Below are 22,115 nucleotides of genomic sequence, written 5' to 3'. Positions count from 1 at the left end.
ATTCCTCTGTCCTAGAGGAAGGTGTTGAATTGGGGTGCAGTATGCATGTACATTACTGTATTGAAAGACAAATCCATCACCAAAATGTCGACTGCAGGAATGGACAATAAGCTGGAGCACCCTGTCCCGACACTGCACAGACCTCACATGATAGATGTAAAACATCCATATGTGATACTGATCCAAGACATGGCACCATTGGTTCAGATTCCGTTCTAGTAGTTCTCTTGCCCACCTTCATTACGTGGCATGGTGCTGAGGGTTTTGACTGTTGTTTGTAAAGGACACAGCTATGGCGTACACCAATTCTGTGGACAGCTTCCAATACTGACATTTCTTGTTGGCAATATGCTTGTGGTTTAAGCTTGAAATTTGACCCTTTGAGGAATTGTGACAGACTGTACAATGTATGCAGCCCACATTGTTCCATTCATGATTGGAGATACAGTGCATTCTATTGAACTGCATTGTGGATGCAGGTTTAGTTTTACCTCAATTACACAGATGGCTGTATGTGGTGATTTATCAAAAGGTATTGAGCAGGAGCTACAGCAAATTAGTTTGATTTTATTTTGTCTCAAGGAAATGTAAAACCTGTCACTTGTTTGTTATTCTTTGACTCACTAACATTTCAGCAAACTTGTGTTGCCAGGCAACAATGATCCATCACTTCACAATGTCAACACAAACAGACCGATATGAAGTTTAGTTGATGGGTGTACCTTGTAACTTTGCCTACCCAATGCTATACTGCACTGCCCAAGGTTTCATGTTGGTGTACGTCTGTCTATAATTTTTGTATGTGAACAGCTTATATTTTATTGATTCTGCATTAGGACAGCAACATTTAACGTAAATCACCTGATATCATAGCATAACTTGACACTGTCCAATATGCAACTCGAAATTCACAGTGGGTTGTCAGTAGCTAGTTGCAAGCCATTTCAAACAGTAATCCAGAAGAGCAGCACATGTGATATGCAGGGATCAGTGGTTGCAGAGTGCAACAGGAAGTATAGAAACTGTTAGTGACATTTAAAGAGAATCTGAATTCATGATGGATGGCCGTGGTGGAGCAGATATTGTATGGTTTGTTAATCTGCTGTGATTTTCAAGTGACCAATTGCTGTGCCAGACTAGAATGTCTGACCCACTAGGTTAGTAACTAATTGCTTCACTGGTCAGTGTCAGATCACTGAATCCAAAGCACACAGCATTCTTTATTTGAAACTAGGCTCGTAAGGACAGAAATCACCAGATTTGTGCCTGCTGTTGTGAGGAGGAGGCTAGCCTGGTGCTGGATGCAACAGCAACTCGATTTCCATTTCTCATCCATGTAGTGTGGCTGGAACAACTGGATGTTGATGTCCATTGGCTCCTAGAACTGACTGTACTGGCATGCTGCAGTAGGTGTTTTTGCATGGGAGCTGTTACGGTGATTGTTGGTCGAGGACAAAGTATGTTACAGGGCAACTGACTGGAATCTGCAAGGGTGTTCCTGATTTTGATGGTGAAACAAGAGAGCACTCTCTGTCAACTCTGTACAGCAGTGCTTGCACACGCAATTTGGTTGCCAGCCATAAGCGCTTGCTCATTTGTGGGGTGTCTGTTGCAGTATATGCACTCAGGTGCTGGGCTGTCACCTATGCAACCTCTCTGCTGAGCTGTTTTCATAATTTAACATATACTTTTAAGTGCTAACGAGTGTGATTAAACTGTTACATGAGTGTTCAGTCAACCTATTTGCACATATGCTCCTGAAATGTTCTAACTGTACATCATTTGGCCTCCCTTGTTAATTAACAGGGAAGTGTGTGCCTTCAAATGCTCAGAATTGCGTGAAAATATGCTTTGAACTTAACTTCATCTTTGCTGCACAATGTCCCAGTCCCTTGGTGGACTTGACATTAGCCAAGATTGCACCTCTTGGACAGGTTCTGGGAGAACCCCAAAGGGGATTGTATGCATTAAAGTCACGGTAAAATGGAAAGGGGTGAGGGAGTTGCCGGGTGCCAGCCTTTGAAGACTCACCGCTACGGGGTACAGAGGCTGGAGGATCATGCTCCACAAGATCTACAAAGGTGTGAACATTCTCCCTCTGTTGGACTGTGGGGTCCTGGGCAGAAAAACTGTTGGCAGTGCACACCGTCCTCATGGAGGTCGGCTGGGTGAGGGTATAACGTGGCGAGACCGTTGAAGAGGATCTTAGAGTCAGCGAATGAGAAGACTGTTTGCCCTTGTTTGATTTCTTGGAGGTTTTGCGGTTGGCAGATGATGATTCAGATGTTTGTGGGCTGGAGGGACAGTAAAAAGTCTTTGGGGAAGTATTTCTTCTGTCCTTTCCAGCCTGCTGGTTGTGTAGCAAGTGACTTCATCCCGTGAGGCGTATGATGGGTGGCTGTGTGCACAGCTTGAGGAGGAGGATACGGGGATGCTACCATGACACTGGGCAGTGCTACAACTGCAGTGCTGAATTTGAGGTCTCATGTATGCGTGGCCTTTTCCTTTGTGGAACGAGATGTAACAAGAACAGTACTGTAGGTGCCTTATGGTAAAATGCAGGGTTTCCGACTAGCCAACAACTTGTGAGTGTGAGTAACAGGGTAAGGCACTTTTTTCTTCACCCAGATCTCCTGGATGGCCCACTCATTGAGATACATGGGTATCAATGAGTCAGTGCAGAATACAACTATAGCCATTCTTTTAGAGCAGCTGATTTAGTGATCCGTTGTTCCTCGGGACCACACCGATGGAAGACAGTACTTTGGTGGTCATCAGAAATTGCAGAGACCATTAGAGATCATAGGCAGGCTGATCTGACCACCCTCCTCCGTGTGTACTGGTCCCTTGTCTGCTCAAAACTAGACTATGGGTGTTTCATTTATGCATCTGCATGTCCGCCCATCTTATGCCGTCTCAACACAATCCACCATTGTGGCATCCGTTTGGCCACAGGCACCTTTAACACTAACCCACTTGAGAGCCTGTATGCGGAAGCTGCTGAACTACTGCTGTCATAATGCTGTGATTTTCTCCGCAGCAGACACAAATGCCATTTGTCTGCCATGCTGGCCAACCATCTTACATCTCCTGCTTCAATGACTCCTTTGATCACCACTATGCCTTGCGTTCTCTGTTACCTCATGGAGTTTGTTTTCATTTATTGCTCTGGCAGCTTAACTTCGTGCTACCTGCCACTTTAACAATTGGTCTGAATCCTTATGGTTTCGTGCTGCAGCCCATGTTCACCTTGGACTTCATTTACTTCCTAAGGACACTACTCCAGACTCGCTCTAGCACCATAAGGCAAATGCTGGGATGGTTCCTTTGGTCTCTTCCCCCAAACAACCCAACCCAGGCCCACTCACTTACACCTCAGTGGTGCAACCCTGACCACAGCTTCATCTTGACCTATCACAAGGTCCAGAAGACTCGGTTCGTCCCGAAGCCTTCCACCACCAATTTTTCTCCATCCTTGGTGCATCCTGGGGTTCAGAAATAGTCTATACTGATGACTTGATGGTTGATGGTCAGATACAGTTTGCTTATACTCTCACAGGACATAATGAACTGTGCTCCTTGCCGGATGGCTGTAGTGTTTTCACTGCGGAGTTTGTAGTCATCTCTTGTGCTCCTGAACATACCCATTCCAGCACCCGTGAGTCCTTCCTCATCTGCAGTGACTCCTCAAGCAGTTTGCAAGATCTTAACCAGTGTTTTCCTTGCCATCACTTGGTCATTGCTATCCAGGATTCCCTGTATGCCCTTCAACAATGCATACACTCAATGACCTTCGTCTGGAGCCCAGACCACTTTGGGATCTTGGGAAATGAACTTACTGATAGCCTATCCAAACTGGCTACCAGTAAGCTGACTCTTGAGGTCGTTGGTGTTTCTGAAGGCGATCTCCGAACGGTATTATGCTGTCATGTTTTAGTGATCTAGAATACGCAATGGCTGATTCTGACTTCTCCAAACAAACTATGAGTGCTAAAGGAGACTATGAATCTTTGGAAGTCCCCCATGCAGGCCTCACACAAGGACTCTACCATCCTTTGCCGGCTCCACATTGCTCATATGCTGACTAATGGTCATCTCCTCTGTCACGATGACCCTCCCCACTATTCTTTTGGTTTCCCTTTGACAGTGTCCACATTTTGCTGAACTGTCTCAGGTTAGCTGCACTGGGGTGGACTGTTAACCTCTCCCTGGTGTTAGGCAATGATGCCTCAGTGGATGACATAGTTGTACATTTCATTCGTGAAGAGGACTTTCACCACTCTCTTTAAGGGAGGACCACTTAACCTTATCAGCCCACTGAGGGGCTAGCAGAACACACTGTTGCCTTCTCTGCCTAGACTGGGCTGCTGCAACTGTGTGGCCTTGACGGTCCACCCCTGCCCTCAACCTAGCTGCTCTTCTAATCTCTCTTCCCCTTGCCATGTTTCTGGTCTTTCCTAGGCAGTTTCTGAGTGGGGTACCTCTGGTAAGTGGTAGAGGAGGGGGGGGGGGGGGGGGATGTATGTCCCCTCATTGCACTCTGATTTTGGGGGCTTCCAGCTGCTCCCTACATGGGGCACCTCACCTGTCTTTCTACCTATGTCTCACTGTCTTCTTTTCTGTCCCTTATCTAGCCTTCATTGACCTTCAGTAGACCTTACGGTCTTCTGCCTCTGGGTTTTGCGTGGGGGCCAACTCTAATGTATAGTTCTATAGACCTTTCTGTTCAAGGAAAAGGGGACTAATGACCTAGTAGTTTGGTCCCTTTAATCATCCAACCAACTGGTGTTATGAGCCATTCTCATGCAAAACTGTGTGTCTTACTGTAGGAGACATTTGCATGATCACCTGAAGACCATAAAATGTTGCTGACTTCTTGATATGTAGTACTTTAGGTAATATAAGCTCTAATGAGATGGATCATTGATTTGGTAATACTACAGTGTGAGAAAACACTAGTAAAGTTATATGATTGTCATTTCATCAGACTTAACTCTGTGCTGTACAATATACTTTTTGCACTGAAGTACAAACTTACATTAAAATATGCATGGCAAAAGGAAGGTTATGATTTTAACATCCGATTTCACTGAAATCCTACACCCACACTTTTAAGACTGAATAGCTGTCCAGCACTACCAGACCAGTAGAAAAAATTTTGCTGATCAGATTATGTAAGTACCATATTTTAAGCAGAGGGAAATGTATACTTTTGCTCCTATTATGTTGATGTTTTGTTTCTTTGTGTTACTGAAGCTTCTCTCTTAGACCTTTAATACTTGGGTAAGATATGCAGTTTAGCATAGAAATTGGTGTTAGAGATTTATAATTTGAGCACATTTTTATACAGTGCAGAGTGTTTGGGGTCAAGCACTTCCCTTGTAATCATAAAACAGGGGCACCAGGAGAGACTTAATCCAGTTTTTGGCAGAGAAAGTTTCAGAAGTCTCAGCAGAAGATTGAAAAGACCACAAATCAGAATATTTTTGACAGCATGGAAGTAATCAGCAGTGCAAGAAATTTGGAGTGACCATCACTATTAGCCACCTGAAATATTAGTAGAGGCTTGATGTCACTACCATAACTCAATTGGGAAAAGCTAAGGGTAGAATACAAAAGATGTACTTTGTTGTTGTGGGCAGTCTTGGGCTGACTTCTCAATAATTTTATTGATGCCAGAACAGTAGGCATTGTGAAGGGCTAGTGATATCTATTGCCCATTTTGATGTCCATTATCCTCTTTGCACAATTATAAAATGATTTGTGACACTGCAAGTTGATATTTCTGAGAGTTCAAAGTATTTTTATGTGATGACACTAGTAAAAATGACTCAGAATCATTTATAAAACCATATCATGAGAGTATCAGTTGTTGAAGAGATGCACAATCTTACTTAAACTTTTAAATGTACAGTTGAGATACTACTTAACAGTGAAAATGTTGGATCTTAGTTTGGATGTCATGGAAGTCCACACTTGCCCAATTGGAGACAAATCCAGAGATAGTGCTTGCCAGGGAAGTTGCTCCATGCCTTTCAGAGCACGTTGAGTTTCATTGGGCAGTATGTGGGTTAGTATATCCTGTTAGAACAACACATCATCTTCCCATTACAAGAATGGCAAGAGAACAGGTCTAACAATATTCTGCATGTACCAAGCACTGGTTAGCATCCCCTCCAGAGGCACTAAAGGTGAACAAGAGTTGCAGCTTATCACACCCCTGGCCATAAGACCTGGTGTGGGGCCATTGTGTCTTGGACAAATTGACTACGAGACAGTGCTCACCCTGCTATGTTATATGCGCAAATGACCATTACTTGAATGCAGGCAGAATCTGCTTTTATTGCTGAAGACCACAGTGATCATCTGACAGCAAAAGTCAAGCTGTGCACATCAGTGCTGTGGCATGAGTGGAAGACTGGCAAGAGACGTGCATGCCTGTAGTCCCACTGCTAATAACTAGTTCACAACAGTTCATGTTGACACATCTGGGCTCACAATCCCTCTTATCTGTGCTGTGGTAGGTGTACAATCTGCTGCCCTTACAATATAAAGATCTTAGCAGGCGTTTGTGCTGTGTGGATGTCCAGAAAGGTCAATGGGAGCAAGAATGTTCTCATGACAACTGATACCAGCAGTGTTGCACAGCTGACACAGCACATCCAACTTATGTGGCAGTTCTCCGAAAGGACCATCCCACCACTCGGAAGGCCACAGTTTGATCCCTTTAAAACTCATTCATTTGGCTGTAGGGAACACGTGTGCAACTCCTTGTGTGGTTGCTTGCTTGCTTGCTTGCTTGCTTGCTTCACATGTTTGCACTATTGTGAGCCTTCTGGCTATGAGCATTCCCTACTAAAGGGTAGACACAGAGGTGCTCTGGTAGCTATGCCACTATGCAATCTCTTGGGGGGCGACATTGAAACCATTATCAGTACATACACTATCCCACAGGTGGCATCATCGGATCAAAATCTACATCATCTTTGCAGGAGTGACTCCTGCGACTGCCAACCAACTACTTGTACAGAACTATGTGAACAGATCAAGGAGCCACGGTATAACACATCGTAGGGTGGTATTTGCCATCTGTATGATTGACTGGATTCAGAGTCAGAGCATGTATTGCTGCCCGTGGAGGTTACACCACATAATACAGGTGTTTCAGCGCAGGTTGATACGTGGTACCTCATAACTGCTTGTGCCATTGTTCTATAAATGCAATCATTTCATGTACTCCATATGCACTGATGTAACAATAAATCTTGAGTGAATTGGAAACCTCTAAAGGGGTGGACTTTTTTTCCCATCAGTGTTTTACGCAGGCATTTTTTTTTATAGGCTTTGGTTTTCTGTGACTCAACTGTAAAATTTTTGTAGTAGCAAGAAGTAAGAGAACCAAATATGTATCTTCTCACCTATAATTCATTCCTCAGAAGGGTGCTGCCACTAGAATACATTTTTACTTTGAATTTGAAAACAGCTGTGTTCGAGGCTGTATTCCCCAGCAACAAACCTTTTTGTTCAGTTGAAATACAAGTTTATCTCATGTTCTGCAGATTAAGGTACAGTGATATGAAGCATAACAATTGTGTTTTCCGCATATTTGTACTCATTTTACTACCTGTGATTGTCCCAAACTTGTGTAGTGCATAATTGTCGCTGAGCTGTTTCTTCCAAATCTTTTCACTTAGAATGTGTTCCGAGGTTATGATTCCTTTTACTATATTTGATGTACATTCTCATTGTGAGAATAATGACTTCTACTGGAATTTTTTGTGCAGTTCATGTGTCAATAAGCTATCTCGCTCTTCTTGGACTTGCCGTTAGAAATGATGAGCTTAATTGTTCTTAAGACATAGATTATTGGAAAACATTCATCAAAGCAGTTATCCAAAACTTCTTATTCCTAAACTATTTCAGCATTAGCAGCTTGAAAATCAACTGTTCCTGGAACAAAACAGTACTGTTCTGCTTCTTTATGAAGCTATATTAGGAAATGTATGAATATCATTACTCTTAAGTCTTGCTGTACACCACCTGTTCATTTTAGTATTGTTGAATGTGTGTTCTACATTTATACATGTGGCAGCTCTGTTGTCCATATTTTGCTTGGGATACAGACAATGGGGTGAATAAGTATAGCTACTCAAAATATATTGCTGACATCGAGCAGGGGATAGGCACATAAACAGAAAGTTGAACACAGTAGCACAATTTACAAACTTTCATTCTTCTTCTTCTTCTTCTTCTTCTTCTTCTTCACAGCATACAACACACATGAACAAAGCATAATAATCAATCAGATGGAGTAGGAAGTGTTTTTTCTGCTTATTGTTACAACTTTTTATTGAAATCATCATTCAAATTTGGTATTAGTAAACCACTACAACCAATGTGTGTTTATTGTTTCTTTTTATTTGTGCTATTGGAACTTAAAAATCGTACATGAATAATAAGATCAAGAAAAATCTGTTCCAATATTATGAACTATTACTTTGCTGCCTAGGACAGTGCAACTGCACAATAATAATTTGTTGCCATTATTAATCACTAACAGACAACATATGACCAAACAGAATTGATTTGGCCAAGTGATGATTATTCACATAGCAGTTACTGTTCATGCTCATTCAGATAGCAGTTATTGTTCATGCATCCAACTTTGTCCCAACAGGCTTTTATGCATATTTACTCGTTCATTCCGTGGAAAAGCAATGTACTTAGTGTGTATTTACACTTCCATTTTTTACACTTTTGATAAGATTTTTTTTCTTTTTCTAAAAAAAATAACTCTTTTGTGCTATGTAGTGTACTTTATTCCTCACCTAAAATTTATCTTCAGGATGTTATCTATGTATATCTTTCATGCATTTGTACAGCTCCTGTTGGTGATGTTCTGTATTTAATGTGTTTGTGACATTCCATTGACATTGGTAAATCAGTGACTGTGTGACAACAGTTTGTTTAATTTTTTTACTTATTTAAGTCATTTTAACACTGCTTCCATTTTGCTTTAGGCCCATGGTGTGCTGACAGAGCAGCATTCTCACTTCTGCTGCATGTAGAAAAACTAAAAGTGAAGACACCATATGAGAGGCATTTTCTTTTGCTGTGTATGATTTCAACTGTACTTGTGAAAATTCGGTAAGTTTGTCACAACTATTTATAAAATGAAATTAGCAGTACTTCGCCTTTTATTTTTTATTTTTTTTTCTATTTGAACTTCTATAACTCATATATTTGAAAGATGCCCTGTAGTTCCTATTGCTGTGAGAAATAAGATAGTTACCTTATGAAATAAGAAGATAAATTGAAGTTTGAGCCATCAGGAAAAGCTGATTGTATGCTATTTGGAAGCATAACATTGTTGTAAATGTGGAGTGAAGAAAGAGTGATTTCTTACAATTGTGAAAAACTAATGCAATGGAAATGAAGCTAAAACATGTACTAGTTGGTTGGAACACCTGTTACGTTGCTGATGAAATCACTGACACTATATAGTAGCTCTATTAACAAAGAGAAACCTCAGTCCGAAGTTGAAAAGATGAATCCATTAATGTAGAGCAGTGTGATGTGTGCCATGCTAAGACCCCTCTTTGCCCCCTTTCCCCATCCACCTTTTTTTTCTCATTCACACATGATGCTTCTAAGAATTTACCTAGACGGACATTGTGGCTCCATAGTTGCACATGGGACAAACATAGCTCTCAGTTCCCAAAAAATTTTCAACACTTTATGTGGGAAGTTGAGCACCAACAACAGCCAGTCAACAATGGCAATTATGGATACTAATCCTCCTGATCAAGAATCTCCAAAGCTTCAAGCAGAAATAGGTTGTGCCCGTCATGTCTGAGGGTCATGGAACGTGTCAGTACATGAAAGTACAACATAAAAGTAATATCAGATAAAAATAAAATGTTTATGAATGTGAAAAAGTCAGTCAATAAGTTTAAGTAAATGCAGTCGACAATACAACAAGAATCAGCTGTAACCACATACACAGAAAAAACAAGAGGGAAGTAGTTTCACATGGAGAGAGACTTCTAAGAGTGTAGGATAAGGGCATCACATTTCCAGATGGGACATGGGATTACTAATCCCCCAATTAGTTTCAGAAAACGTAGATATGTATAAACTATAACAATAAATATTTTTGTGAAAACATGGCAAAATATTTCTAGTGACCATAGTTAACACAATGAATCCAGTGCCCTCAACAAATGGATCTCTGATGAATATTTATCACCACTCTTCTCCCTTCTCTCATTTGTGTCAAATGACGATTATTTGCCTTCATTTTATTCATGGATTTACTGTCATACTATTTTTATCTGACTCTCAGGCTTCCATTAGTGTTAGTATCACACTGACAACAATAACAGCATAGGACAAGAGCTAGGAAAGAACTTGGCCTTAACAGTCCTAAAGGATCCATATCAACATTTGCCTAGTACAATTTGGGGTTACCTGAGGATTATTCAACCAGAAAGGAGATGAAATTCGTCGGTGTATATGAATTTCATCTCTTAAATACTGTGTCATTTTGCTTAATTTTATCCCACTTGTCTTGGGGAGTATCTTGTTTCTATAACACTGCTTTTGTATTGTTCTATAAATTTTGTTATTTTCACCTTCAGACATCCTTTCCTACACATAAATCATTATTTATGTATTTGGCTAATATTTTGATTTTTTGACATATCATTGTAATAAACTATCACTCTACAGACTTAATATCTTCCTAAACATCAGTGTTATTTAAAATCAATTATCTGTTCACATTTAGTTCTTTCTTTATGTATATGTGAACTTATATTTTTTAACTCCTTCAATTTCTGTACCAGGATAACTAATTTCTGTAGCCACTTTCACAATCACCAAGTCACCCTCTGCTTGAATATTAGTTCTCAAAGCACTTATTGATGTGAAGTATATTTACCTATAAATCCAACGCTTCTTCCCAGCTTAAAGAGACTGTTGATTGTTCCCATTTCAATATATTCCTGTGCTTCTTCCTAAAAGTAAAACAATATAATTATTATAGCTCTGAAAAAAAATATTTAGTTGTACCAATTATGTAATAAACAATTTTAAGACATAAAAGAAAAATCATGACTCACCTTGTGAAACCCCCACCAACCAAGGGAGTGGCTATTATTCCATCAATGTTAAGAGTAAGATTTGGTTTCTTTGAAGTTGTTATCTTTTTAACTTCTAATGCATAGTGTGTTATTGGTTTATTAGGAAAATGTTCCATCACAAATTCTTTAATGATTTTAACCCTCATGTTTGGATTATTAATCTGAAAATAAAAATATACTAGAATTGGTCTAATATAATTATTATGCTCCTATTTAAAACTACAGAAATTGAAAAATAAAGAAATCTACACACATTACAATAACATATCCAACAGACCTGCAATAATGCATTAACTACATTTTACACTTACATGCAATAATTTGTCAGCCTCTTGCCTGTACAACTAGTGTGTGTTTTGCTTGTAATATTTCAAAATATGTGTTTAAATATTTATGAAGTATAAATATAATTAAAGGACTGGTTGTTCTGTAGGTGAATCTGTGTTGTGCAATGTAAGGTAAAACACTATAAAGTGTGTATCTTACACCAAATAATGCAGTTTTAAAAATAATTTTAAGTGCAATTAGTGTTAGTTAAATTAACTTAACTTTTTATAAATCTGCGACAAAATTCCAACATCTGTTCACCTACACATCCTTTGTCGCCTGCTAGGTTAACATGAACAGTTTGACTGATTTTGTATCAAAATGCATTAATTATTCAATAGTGTTATCCTTCAGTCAATGCATTTTTACTCAACATATGACCACTGCATAGATAGCATTCCCAAAATTTGATAACTGAAGATTCAAAATACAGCCATGATTTATTCTCAGGATGTCACCCATCTGCATATTTATTGGACATTAAACATAAATGTTTGGATTTCAAAATGGCATTATACTGAGATATTTATACATATTATGAGCACAAAATTTTTTTATTGGTAATTTATGAGCACTGACTTATCTAAGGCATTTGATTGTATCAATCATTACATTCTGTTGGAGACATTACATATTTTGGGTTAAATTGTTAGCTGTCTGCCTGCTTCCATTAATGTTCTTACTCTACATTAAGGGGCTCCGGAAAGATTCAAAATCTTCAAATACTCAATTTTTACTTTTTTGCATTTTAAAAAGCTACAGACTTTCCTCTTTTGATTGATAAATAATTTATTTAGTTTAGAAGACTACAACTATTTTAAAAATATTTTTGGAATACAAGGGTTGGAACCTTAATAGTGGAAACTATTTATTTACTGCTCGTACAAAATAGATATGTGTTTCAAAGTTTTACTGACCTTCAAAGAAGTCACCACCATTGTGTATAACCCATTGCCAGCGATGTGGAAGTCATAGGATACTCTTAGCAGTGCCAATTGTGTTGACAGTTCGAGCGGCGCGGTGTATTGCTGAACAAATTTGTAGCAGTTCTGAAGCGAATGCCATGAAGTGTTTCCTTCAGTTTAGAAATCGAATTGAACTCAAGAGGGCTTAACTCAGGGGAGTGCAGTAGGTGGTATAGCACTTAGCAGCCCCATCAGCCAAACAAATCAGTAACAGCGTGCACTGTACGTGTGTGAGCATTGTCGTGCAAAATGATGGTTAGGTGCTGCAGAAAGTGTCATCACTTCTGTCTCCGTGCTGTTCATTTTTGGAACACAATTTACGACCAGCTTAGCATAAGTTCAACTTGATTTCTAAACAGAAGGAAACACTTCACAGCATTCGCTTCAGAACTGCTACAAATTTGTCGAGCAATAGACCTCAGTGCTCGAACTATCAACACAACTGGCACTGTAAGAGTATCCTACGACTTCCACATTGCTGATAACAGATTGTACCCAATGCTGGTGACTACTTTGAAGGTCAGTAAAACTTTGAAAGACATATCTATTCTGTACGAGCAGTAAATAAATAGTTGCCACTATTAAAGTTCAAACCCTTGCATATCTTAAAAAAGGACAATCACATTACCACAGTTCAGGAAAAGAAATAAATATAGCTGTAAGCACCAATGGTGAATGGCCAGTTGAAGTAGAACGTTATGAATTTACCTGTGCACTTACCCCACCTTACCGTATTTGTAGTTAAATGTGCTTCATCTGAAGTCTTTGTTGATCATTTGGATGGTCATCTATTATGATGTACAAAATGTTGTAGTCTTCTTAAAAGAAGAGAAAGGTGGAATGAGAGTAGGAATTATCAATCACTGGAAGTGAAATAAGCACATATGGACTGAAGTCCAAAAAGGATAAAACTGCCCACAACCCTTTTCATGCGAAATGGCATCCAATATGTTCAAAGAATACATACAAAAAAATAAGCATCAGTTCAAAGTGAAATCATTGGCAGGTAGAAGTATTTGTTCATGTTTGTGCACTTGAAATGCTACTCAGTGAGTCTTCTGTCACATGAACACCAGTTTCAGAAAGCAGAGAACCAACAGCAAGCAAAGTAACATCATCAACAAAATAAATACCATGTATGAGTCACCCTTGTTTATGTCATCTTTGAGTTCCTACAGGAAGAAACAATGCAAAATTCAGAAATCAGGGCCGGCCGTGGTGGCCGAGTGGTTCTAGGCGCTCAGTCTGGAGCCACGCGAGTGCTATGTTTGCAGGTTCGAATCCTGCCTCGGGCATGGTTGTGTGTGATGTCCTTAGGTTAGTTAGGTTGAAGTAGTTCTAAGTTCTAGGGGACTGATGACCACAGATGTTAAGTCCCATAGTGCTCAGAGCCATTTGAACCATTTTCAGAAATCAGGAACAACACAATCCAATTGAAACACACCGTAAACCTAAGTTAATAATAAGTCTGTCAATCTAATCATGATCTCCTTCAGTGAATCAGCAAGTACCTTCAGGTCTATCTCTTCTGAATTTCATTCCCTACAGCTTATAAGACTGAGAAGTATGGTAATCTCCACACGTAAATTACTCACACACTGCAGTAGAGCATTAACGGGGTGTAGCCTCGTGTTATGGAACTGAATTATCAATACAGAAAAAGCCATGCACTTATCCCAAGAATGAAATTTTAACTTAACAGTGGAGTTTACACTGTTGTTAATCTGCCTGACAGATTAAAACTGTGTGCCTAATCTTAACTTGTTCTCATAATATTGCCTGTAATGGGCAGTACTCTTACCAGTTGAGCAATTTAAGCATTATCACAGTACTGAAAGATGTACTACCACACTCCTGTTCAGGAGACTCAGCTCATCCAGCAATCCCTTAGCATAGTGCATCTGTTAAAATCTTTAGATAGCACTGTGCACTGAGTTGTATAATGAGATCAGCAACAGCTTCTCTGTCGGGTACATCTAGCGATGTTAAATTTGTAAATGAAGGAAATTCATTTTTGCTCTAAATGAAATACAGATTTGTACATGACAGTTCAGTCAGTAAGATTATTGTTTATGAAAAGCAAGTGTGAGAGTTCCTGTCTCAGTCTGTCACGTTTTTAATCTGGCAGAAAGCTTTGACCTGTGGTGGTATTTATAGAAAATTATTAAAATCACAAAGTGACAGATAGGCTGCCCCGTACTTCAATACTTCAAGAGGTGCGCCTCCCAGTACTGTCAACAGAAACACTAAAAAATTAGATTGCAACTGTTCTAGCTTTTGGAACAGTAGAGTACTTGTTCAGAGAGGAAAGAGATTTGACTGGCGGGCAGTTCACTCAGAACCCAGGTTATGTGGGATCAATTTGTTATGAAAAGTGCATGTCCAAAGAAGGCAAGGGACTAAGGCTGAAGAAAAATGAGTCGGTCCGATTTGGTAGTATATTTGTAAGCACTATGTCAGCTTCATTTCAAAGCTGACAAGAAGAATCAATAGAATGGGAAGTAAATATGGAATAGAAGAGAGAAAGAAAATAAATAATAATAAATAGAAATATGTAGAAAAATGGAAGGTCTTTTTTTTTGGAGGGGGAGGGGGGGGGGGGGGAGGAAGGGCGGTTGGCAGTGTTTGCACTACTTTGCAGGGAGGGCGGCAGAAAAAGGGAGGGAATAGACTTCAATCAATCACCTATATAGGGAAGCAGCAGAGTCAATGTAAGCTAAGGGAGATGAAGTACAGGATGGCGGCAGGAGGCTATCTAAGGTGACAGATTCCCATCTGGAGAGTTTGTGGAATGTTATGCTGGGTAGGAGGATCACGGCTGAAGGTGGCATACATCTTAATAATGTGCTGTCTTTGACTTTTTACTTTCTCCAAAATTTTCTGATGTTTAGGTCCACAGCCATAAAATATTGATTAAAATAAGTCATGGTTCTGCCATGCCTTTATATTATTTACACAGATACTTTATCTATATTACTAAACAGCTAACCTTGTTCATAGCGCACAGTCCACTTTTGGTTGCCTATTTACTGACTTTCTATTGCATCAAAAATTTGAAATTTGGTATTCCGTATAATTACTGACTGAGTATAAAAATTTGAAATGCCATCATAATCTCATCAAGAGATATAACCCTGTTTTAAAGGTTTGACGCAGTAAGACAAGTGTTACAGTTAGAAACAGTTAGTCTGTTGTGAGGCAACAACTTGTGGTGTGCAAATTAGCCAGACTACATTCATCCTGTATTTGAGAATGAGAGCACTTAGTGACTCTATATACAATTTCAAATGTTTATGAAACTTTTTCTCAATGATAACCCCACAAAATGATTGAATGGGAAATGTCTACTGCTTATTGCAGCATGATTCATGATTTATTACATTTTTATATTTTCTCCCAACATCATTATAATTTATTATTTATTTACTACTAACTCTATTTGCCATACATGTTACAGACAGTATCCATATATACCACTGACTGTACCTGCAAAATTTTGTAATTGTATGACAGAGTGAGGGATCTTCAAGTTGTAAACATCAAGATGCGAAAAGAAGTAGCTTTTGCTTAAAACAGAGCACCAATTACCCAGACTGTACTGTTCCATTGTTTGATAATGAGAGCACTCAGAAAATTCCAACAAACTATAAACATAATTTCAGACCTTTTCTGAAAGTTTTCTTACATGATTAACATAAAGTACTGTATTTAACACATTACATTATTTGTAAAGTAATCAGGAGTTTGAAGCTATTTTATACATTGGAGTTTGATTCTTTAAAGAATTGGGAGGGGGGGGGGGGGGGGTGGCTCACTGTTATTGACTAATTTCAACATAAGTAATTTTGAAGTGTGCAAGTGCACATGCTATTAACAGCTGTCGAGGGTGGAATACTGTTTATCTCTGCTTTTATAATATAGAATAACAACATATTTTCATGAAACTAAGAAGGCACTAAGCATTTATACTCCAATGCAGGCTTTTGTGGCTGGTATTTTGTATCCTTGATGACATTGATTTTGTATGGCATTAGGCTGTGATCTAAGGTTTGTTTCTATGTGTAAAGTTTCATCCCTTGCTGCTGGAAACATCCTCAAAGGCCACAAAAATGTCCTTAGTTAATTTTTGGTTTAAACATGGTATCAATACTGTCTCTTCCTACAACTCTACTGATGCAGTCTGTGACATTTTTATGTACGAGACAAAACTTTTCAATGAGCTGTTTCCTTTTCACCAAAAGCTCCAGCTCTTCTACATCGTATTGTCCTGTTTATCTCCTTGTTAGAGTACCTATTTTTCTAAAAGTTATTCTGAAGTGATTGAGATCTTCCTCGAAACACTGGCTCACAGATTCTTTTAGCCCAGTCCACCAGTGTCTTAATTATTTTTCTTTTCTGCTTGGGATGGTGATTGGATATCTGTGAAGTTATCTTCAAGTATGAGTGGGCTTTTTTCCCCCCAGGCTTTGTGCTCCAAAGTTCCATCAGTTTTTCTGAGTACCTGCACATCCAAAATTGAAATTTGACATCCTTTCTCTTTTTCTGTTCTGAACTTGATATTAACATAATTCAGAAAATTTCCAAATTTTGAGTGTTTATTTTAACCATAAGGCAAAATAGGAAACAGCATGATTGCACTGTGTAGTATACCAAAAGAAAATATTATTGCTAATATCAGGGTATTGCTTAGGAACAAACCACCTAACAGTAATTTAATGAAATGTGAGAAGATAGCTCTTAGAGATTTTAATTTAAATAAAGACATTCTTATCTTACAGGGGTAACAACAATGCTACATGGTGAGGAGGAATAAAAGCTACCATGGAAGATACAGAGGGATCAAGACAGATTCTAAAAGTGTTACTATGAAGGGTGTATTCACAAATCTTTGTTAGTACTATTGGTTGCCAAACCTATGTGATTGTCAAATGCTTGGCCACTCTCCTACAGTCATTCGTAGAAAAAACTGACACTTATGTTAAAGATACTTTTAAGTTTATCAAAACATTAAAATCCACCATGTTGAATAAAAACAGAGATTCTCACATTGATACCAGAATAGAGTCCAAATCTGAAAGCAGGGTCATCAGTGAAGTACAAGACTTAGCATTGAAACCATGTTTATTGAGGACATATAGAACAGAAATAAACCTGGATAAAGAGTGCTGCTATTTATACAGACATTAAATATTCCTGAATATGTAAACATTACAAACACAAAAAAATTTCAAGAAACTTCTCGAAATGATGATAAATATTAAATAACAGATATATACTGGTGATCTTATTTGAATTGTTGACCCACAGCATGCCAGCCAGCGACATCAACCACTACTGAACATTGCCTACAGCACAGCTCGTGGCATTGCCAGTTGTCCTAGAGAAACACTGTGATCTACTGTTTCAGAAGTTCTCATTCGAGACAACTACAGCATCCTGTATTTAAATCTCGTCAGTGGTCCTCTTTATGGCAATGCTGGGGGTCCTTACATTCAGATCATGTCGTCACACATTGTTTACTATGATGAACATCGAGTAGCCCCTCCCATCAAAGCTTCAACATCATTGAGTGGGCCACCAGTTTCTCTGAATGAGAAACTCCCTTCATTCATTTGCATCTCGAGTCTGTAGTATGGCTTCATGCAGAGTTCATGGACAGCATGTCTGTGCTTTTGTATTCTTGATGAACAATTGTATTCCTCAACTTTGAAAGTGATGCCCAACAAGCAATGAAGGATACAATACAGCCCACAGTAACATTTTAATAGCTTTTCTGATAGTCCCACATTCCGCATAAATGTAAAAATCTATACCAACTTTTCCAGGCCATGTCTCACTGGCTGGTGCTTGCTGTTATAGTGCTCTCAGTCCTTCTCCTCAGTGTCCAAGGACTGTGTTTGAGTCAGCTGCTTACTACTTTGGTCCTGGTGAGGTGTTGTTTCATTAGTATCATCTGGTTGAAATGGAAACAGAGTATCCATTGATGTTTGGCATTGCAACCATGGAGCAGAAAGAACGCTATGAAGCCTGTTGTCTCTTGCCTTGCTGCATTATATGTGAACGTCATGACTGGCAGTATTATATCCCAACCTCTCTTTTTGAGATCAATGTACATTGAGATAATATCTGCCAATGTCTTATTAAAGTGTACTGTGAGACCATTCATTTGTGGGTGGTAGCCAATTGCCATCGTGCAGGTGATACTGCAGATTGAAATTACCTCTGATAATAGTTTCACCTGGATAACTTTTCTACAATTAGAGGACATCACACAATGCATTCCATGCTTTAAAATGGTATCTTCTGCAAGAAACCATGGAATTTCCAGAACTTTGGCAGTTGGCACAGGTTTGAAGACAGCATAGCGGGTGAGGTAGTCGGTGCAGACTATTATCCATAGATTCCAGGGTTGCCACAAGTTCTAAATCAGGGAATTTCAAACATGTCAATGAAATAGGAAAATGTCGGGGAAAACACACACACACACACACACACACACACACACACACACACACACACACACACACACCGGAAAAATCTCGTTTTTTGTCTCAGTAGCTGAAATCGTTTGTTTACTGAGATGTGCATCACACTGACTAGGTGCAGCTAAGTATGTGCGTCGCTTCCCCCTTCCCTCATTCGTACTTGTTCTTGCCTTTCTACCACTCCCCTCAGCCTACAGTCAGTGCTGCCACCACTTCATGCCGCTAACCTATGAGAGGCAGGTAGGTGTGAAGAGTCGTTTGTTTGTATCTGATTCTCACACTGTTGACGCAGCAGTTGGAGACGGAGGTCATTGTGCGTGAGTAGTGTCTGAGTGATTGTGTGAATGTGTGCTCTCTCATTTTCTGACAAAGGCTATGGCCAAAAATTCATTTGTGAGGGTGTGGTTGTCATTTCCATGTGCCTGTCTGTGGCTCAGCAATCAGCTTTAGGATGAGTTGCTGTCTGTCCTCAGTAGTGTTGATTAAAGATCCTCATTAGTGTTGATTCAAGAGTATTTGTGCAAGTTGTCTGTTGCATGGATTGATCCTCACAGAATAGATTAGAGTCAGTTTTTGTTCCATAGACCCAAAAATGATCATTTTGGGGTGTGGAACATGTCATAAAGAATAACATAAAATACATAAAACATTTAAATATAGTAATTATTACCCTGATCATTTGTTCGGGAGATTGTGAGAATTGGTGAATACATTACTGTAAACTAGAGCTACTAATATTTACAGAATTAGTACTTGTAATGAAACATTGTTATGCACTTTTAATAAATTTATCATACACAAAATATTTAATCTTGACTGTTGTGGCCAAGTGCTGCCAAAACTGAAATCTAACAGACATTTTTACTTAAGCTGATCTAACAGTCCCTGTTACGATATTCATCTATAGAGTAGAAGGAGTTTCCTATCAAAAAATATTTCAAACTCTGTATAGACTGTGCTTTATTTGAAACCGAGTTTTTAATAGTGGCTGGCAGTTTATTGTAAACGTGTATTCCGGAACATTGGACCCCTTTTTGGACCAAGGCAAGTGACTTTAAGTCTTCATGTAGATTGTTCTTATTCCTGGTTTCAGTACTATGTATTGAACTATTGGTTGGGGATGTAGATAAAGAATATTACTTGCAACAAATCGAATTAAGGAATAAACATACTGAAAAGCAGTTGTTAGAATACAAAGTTTGTTGAACAGCTTTCTACATGATGTTCTTGAATTTACGCCACAAATGATTCTTGTTACATGCTTCTGCACACTAAAAACGTTTGCTCAGTTTAATTAGTTACCCCAGAACATGATCCTGTATGACATAATAGAATGGAAATAAGCAAATTAGGCAAGTTTATATACAGGGTGTTACAAAAAGGTATGGCCAAACTTTCAAGAAACATCCCTCACACACAAATAAAGAAAAGATGTTACGTGGACATGTCTCCGCAAATGCTTAATTTCCATGTTAGAGCTCATTTTAGTTTAGTCAGTATGTTCTTCCACCTACGCTCATGGAGCATGTTATCATGATTTCATACGGGATACTCTACCTGTGCTGCTAGAACATGTTCTTTACAAGTACGACACAACATGTGGTTCATGCACGATGGAGCTTCTGCACATTTCAGTCGGAGTGTTCGTACGCTTCTCAATAACAGATTCGGTGACCGATGGATTGGTAGAGGTGGACCTATTCCATGGCCTCCACGCTCTGCTGACCTCAACCCCGTTGACTTTCATTTATGGAGGCATTTGAAAGCTCTTGTCTACGCAACCTCTGTACCAAATGTAGAGACTCTTCGTGCTCGTATTGCGGACGGCTGTGATACAATACGCCATTCTCCAGGGCTGCATCAGCGCATCAGGGATTCCATGCGACAGAGGGTGGATGCATGTATCCGTGCTAATGGAGAAATTTTGAGCATTTCCTGTAACAAAGTGTTTGAAGTCATGCTGGTACATTCTGTTGCTATTTGTTTCCATTCCATGATTAATGTGATTTGAAGAGAAGTAATAAAATGAGCTGTAATATGGAAAGTAAGCGTTTCCGGACACATGTCCACATAGCATATTTTCTTTCTTTGTGTGTGAGGAATATATGAGATAATTCTCACTGCAAATAAGGACTTTCTTAGGCACTTCAGCAGTTCTGTGGTATGCCCTTCCCAAATGAATTTATTATCGAGTTGTAATTGTGGGTCTTTTCAAAGTTTAATGGCAGTGAATTAGTTTTAAATCATTTTTTAACGGCAGTGAAAATTTGATTAGCAGCTATTTCTAAATATGTACTTGACTTGCTGCTTACTTCAGTGTTCGTATCATCTACAAACAAAACAAACTTAGCATCTGGCAATGTGACAGACGAGAGGTCATTGATGTACACAAGAAAAAGCAAAAGAGTTAAGGTGGAACTTTGAGGAACACCACACAAAATTAATTCCCAGAGAGGTGAAAAGTGAGTGCTTACTGCACAGGTATTTCACAAGAACATCCTTGGTAAACGATAATTAATTGAAACCCTCAGCTGCCGACAGGTGTTGTTGATATAGCTTGATGGGGACAGCTGAAAATGTGTGCCCTGACCGGGACTCGAACCTGAAATTTGCTTACATGGCAGATGCTCTATCCAACTGAGCCACCAAGGACACAGGTGAATAGCACAGCTCCAGGGACTTCTCCCTTGCACGCATCCTTGGTTTCCTGTTAGTTAGATAAGACCTTAACCATTTCGCAGCATTGCCAGTGACACCGTAATATTCTAATTTACTTCAGAGAATGCTGTGGTTCGCACGGTCAAAGGCTTTTGACAGGCAACAGAAAATGCTAGTAGTCTCTTAATTTATTATCTAATGAATTGCGTACATTTTCTGTGTAAGTGTAAACAGCTTCCTCTATATCAGAACCCTTAAGAAACCAAAACTGTGACTTGGGATATATATTATTTGCATTCATATGCTTAAGGAGACATTGAACACAACCTTTCCAAATGTTTTTGAAAACGCTGGTAATAGTGAAATTGGTCAATAGTTTGATGGTATTTCTTTATCCCCCTTCTTCTAGAGACACTTAAGACACTTAACTTCAGCATATTTTAGTCAGTCTGGAAATGTTCCACTGACAAGAGATTGATTACACAAATAACTTAAGATAGACAACTTGCATGAGCACTCTGATTAACTTCGTTGAT

At 39.1% G+C, this 22,115-nt stretch overlaps 1 protein-coding gene across 3 annotated transcripts in view; it reads left to right on the top strand.

Annotated features, from left to right (window-relative positions):
- Window positions 1–22,115, top strand: part of LOC126299079 (endoribonuclease Dcr-1-like) — a 262,481-nt gene that overhangs the window by 85,956 nt on the left and 154,410 nt on the right. For all 3 annotated transcript variants that reach the window (XR_007552718.1, XM_049990749.1, XM_049990750.1), the window contains exon 8: window positions 9,021–9,147. Coding sequence is in view for 2 of the 3 variants with exons in the window: in XM_049990749.1 (XP_049846706.1) it covers window positions 9,021–9,147 (127 nt within the window). In the remaining variant the exon portion in view is untranslated. The remainder of the gene's footprint in view (window positions 1–9,020; window positions 9,148–22,115) is intronic.

Source organism: Schistocerca gregaria, chromosome X (genome assembly GCF_023897955.1).
Source record: "Schistocerca gregaria isolate iqSchGreg1 chromosome X, iqSchGreg1.2, whole genome shotgun sequence".
In the NCBI taxonomy this organism is placed as follows: domain Eukaryota; kingdom Metazoa; phylum Arthropoda; class Insecta; order Orthoptera; family Acrididae; genus Schistocerca; species Schistocerca gregaria.
Note: the sequence above shows the minus strand (reverse complement) of the source record. Positions and strands in the feature narration are given on the sequence as shown.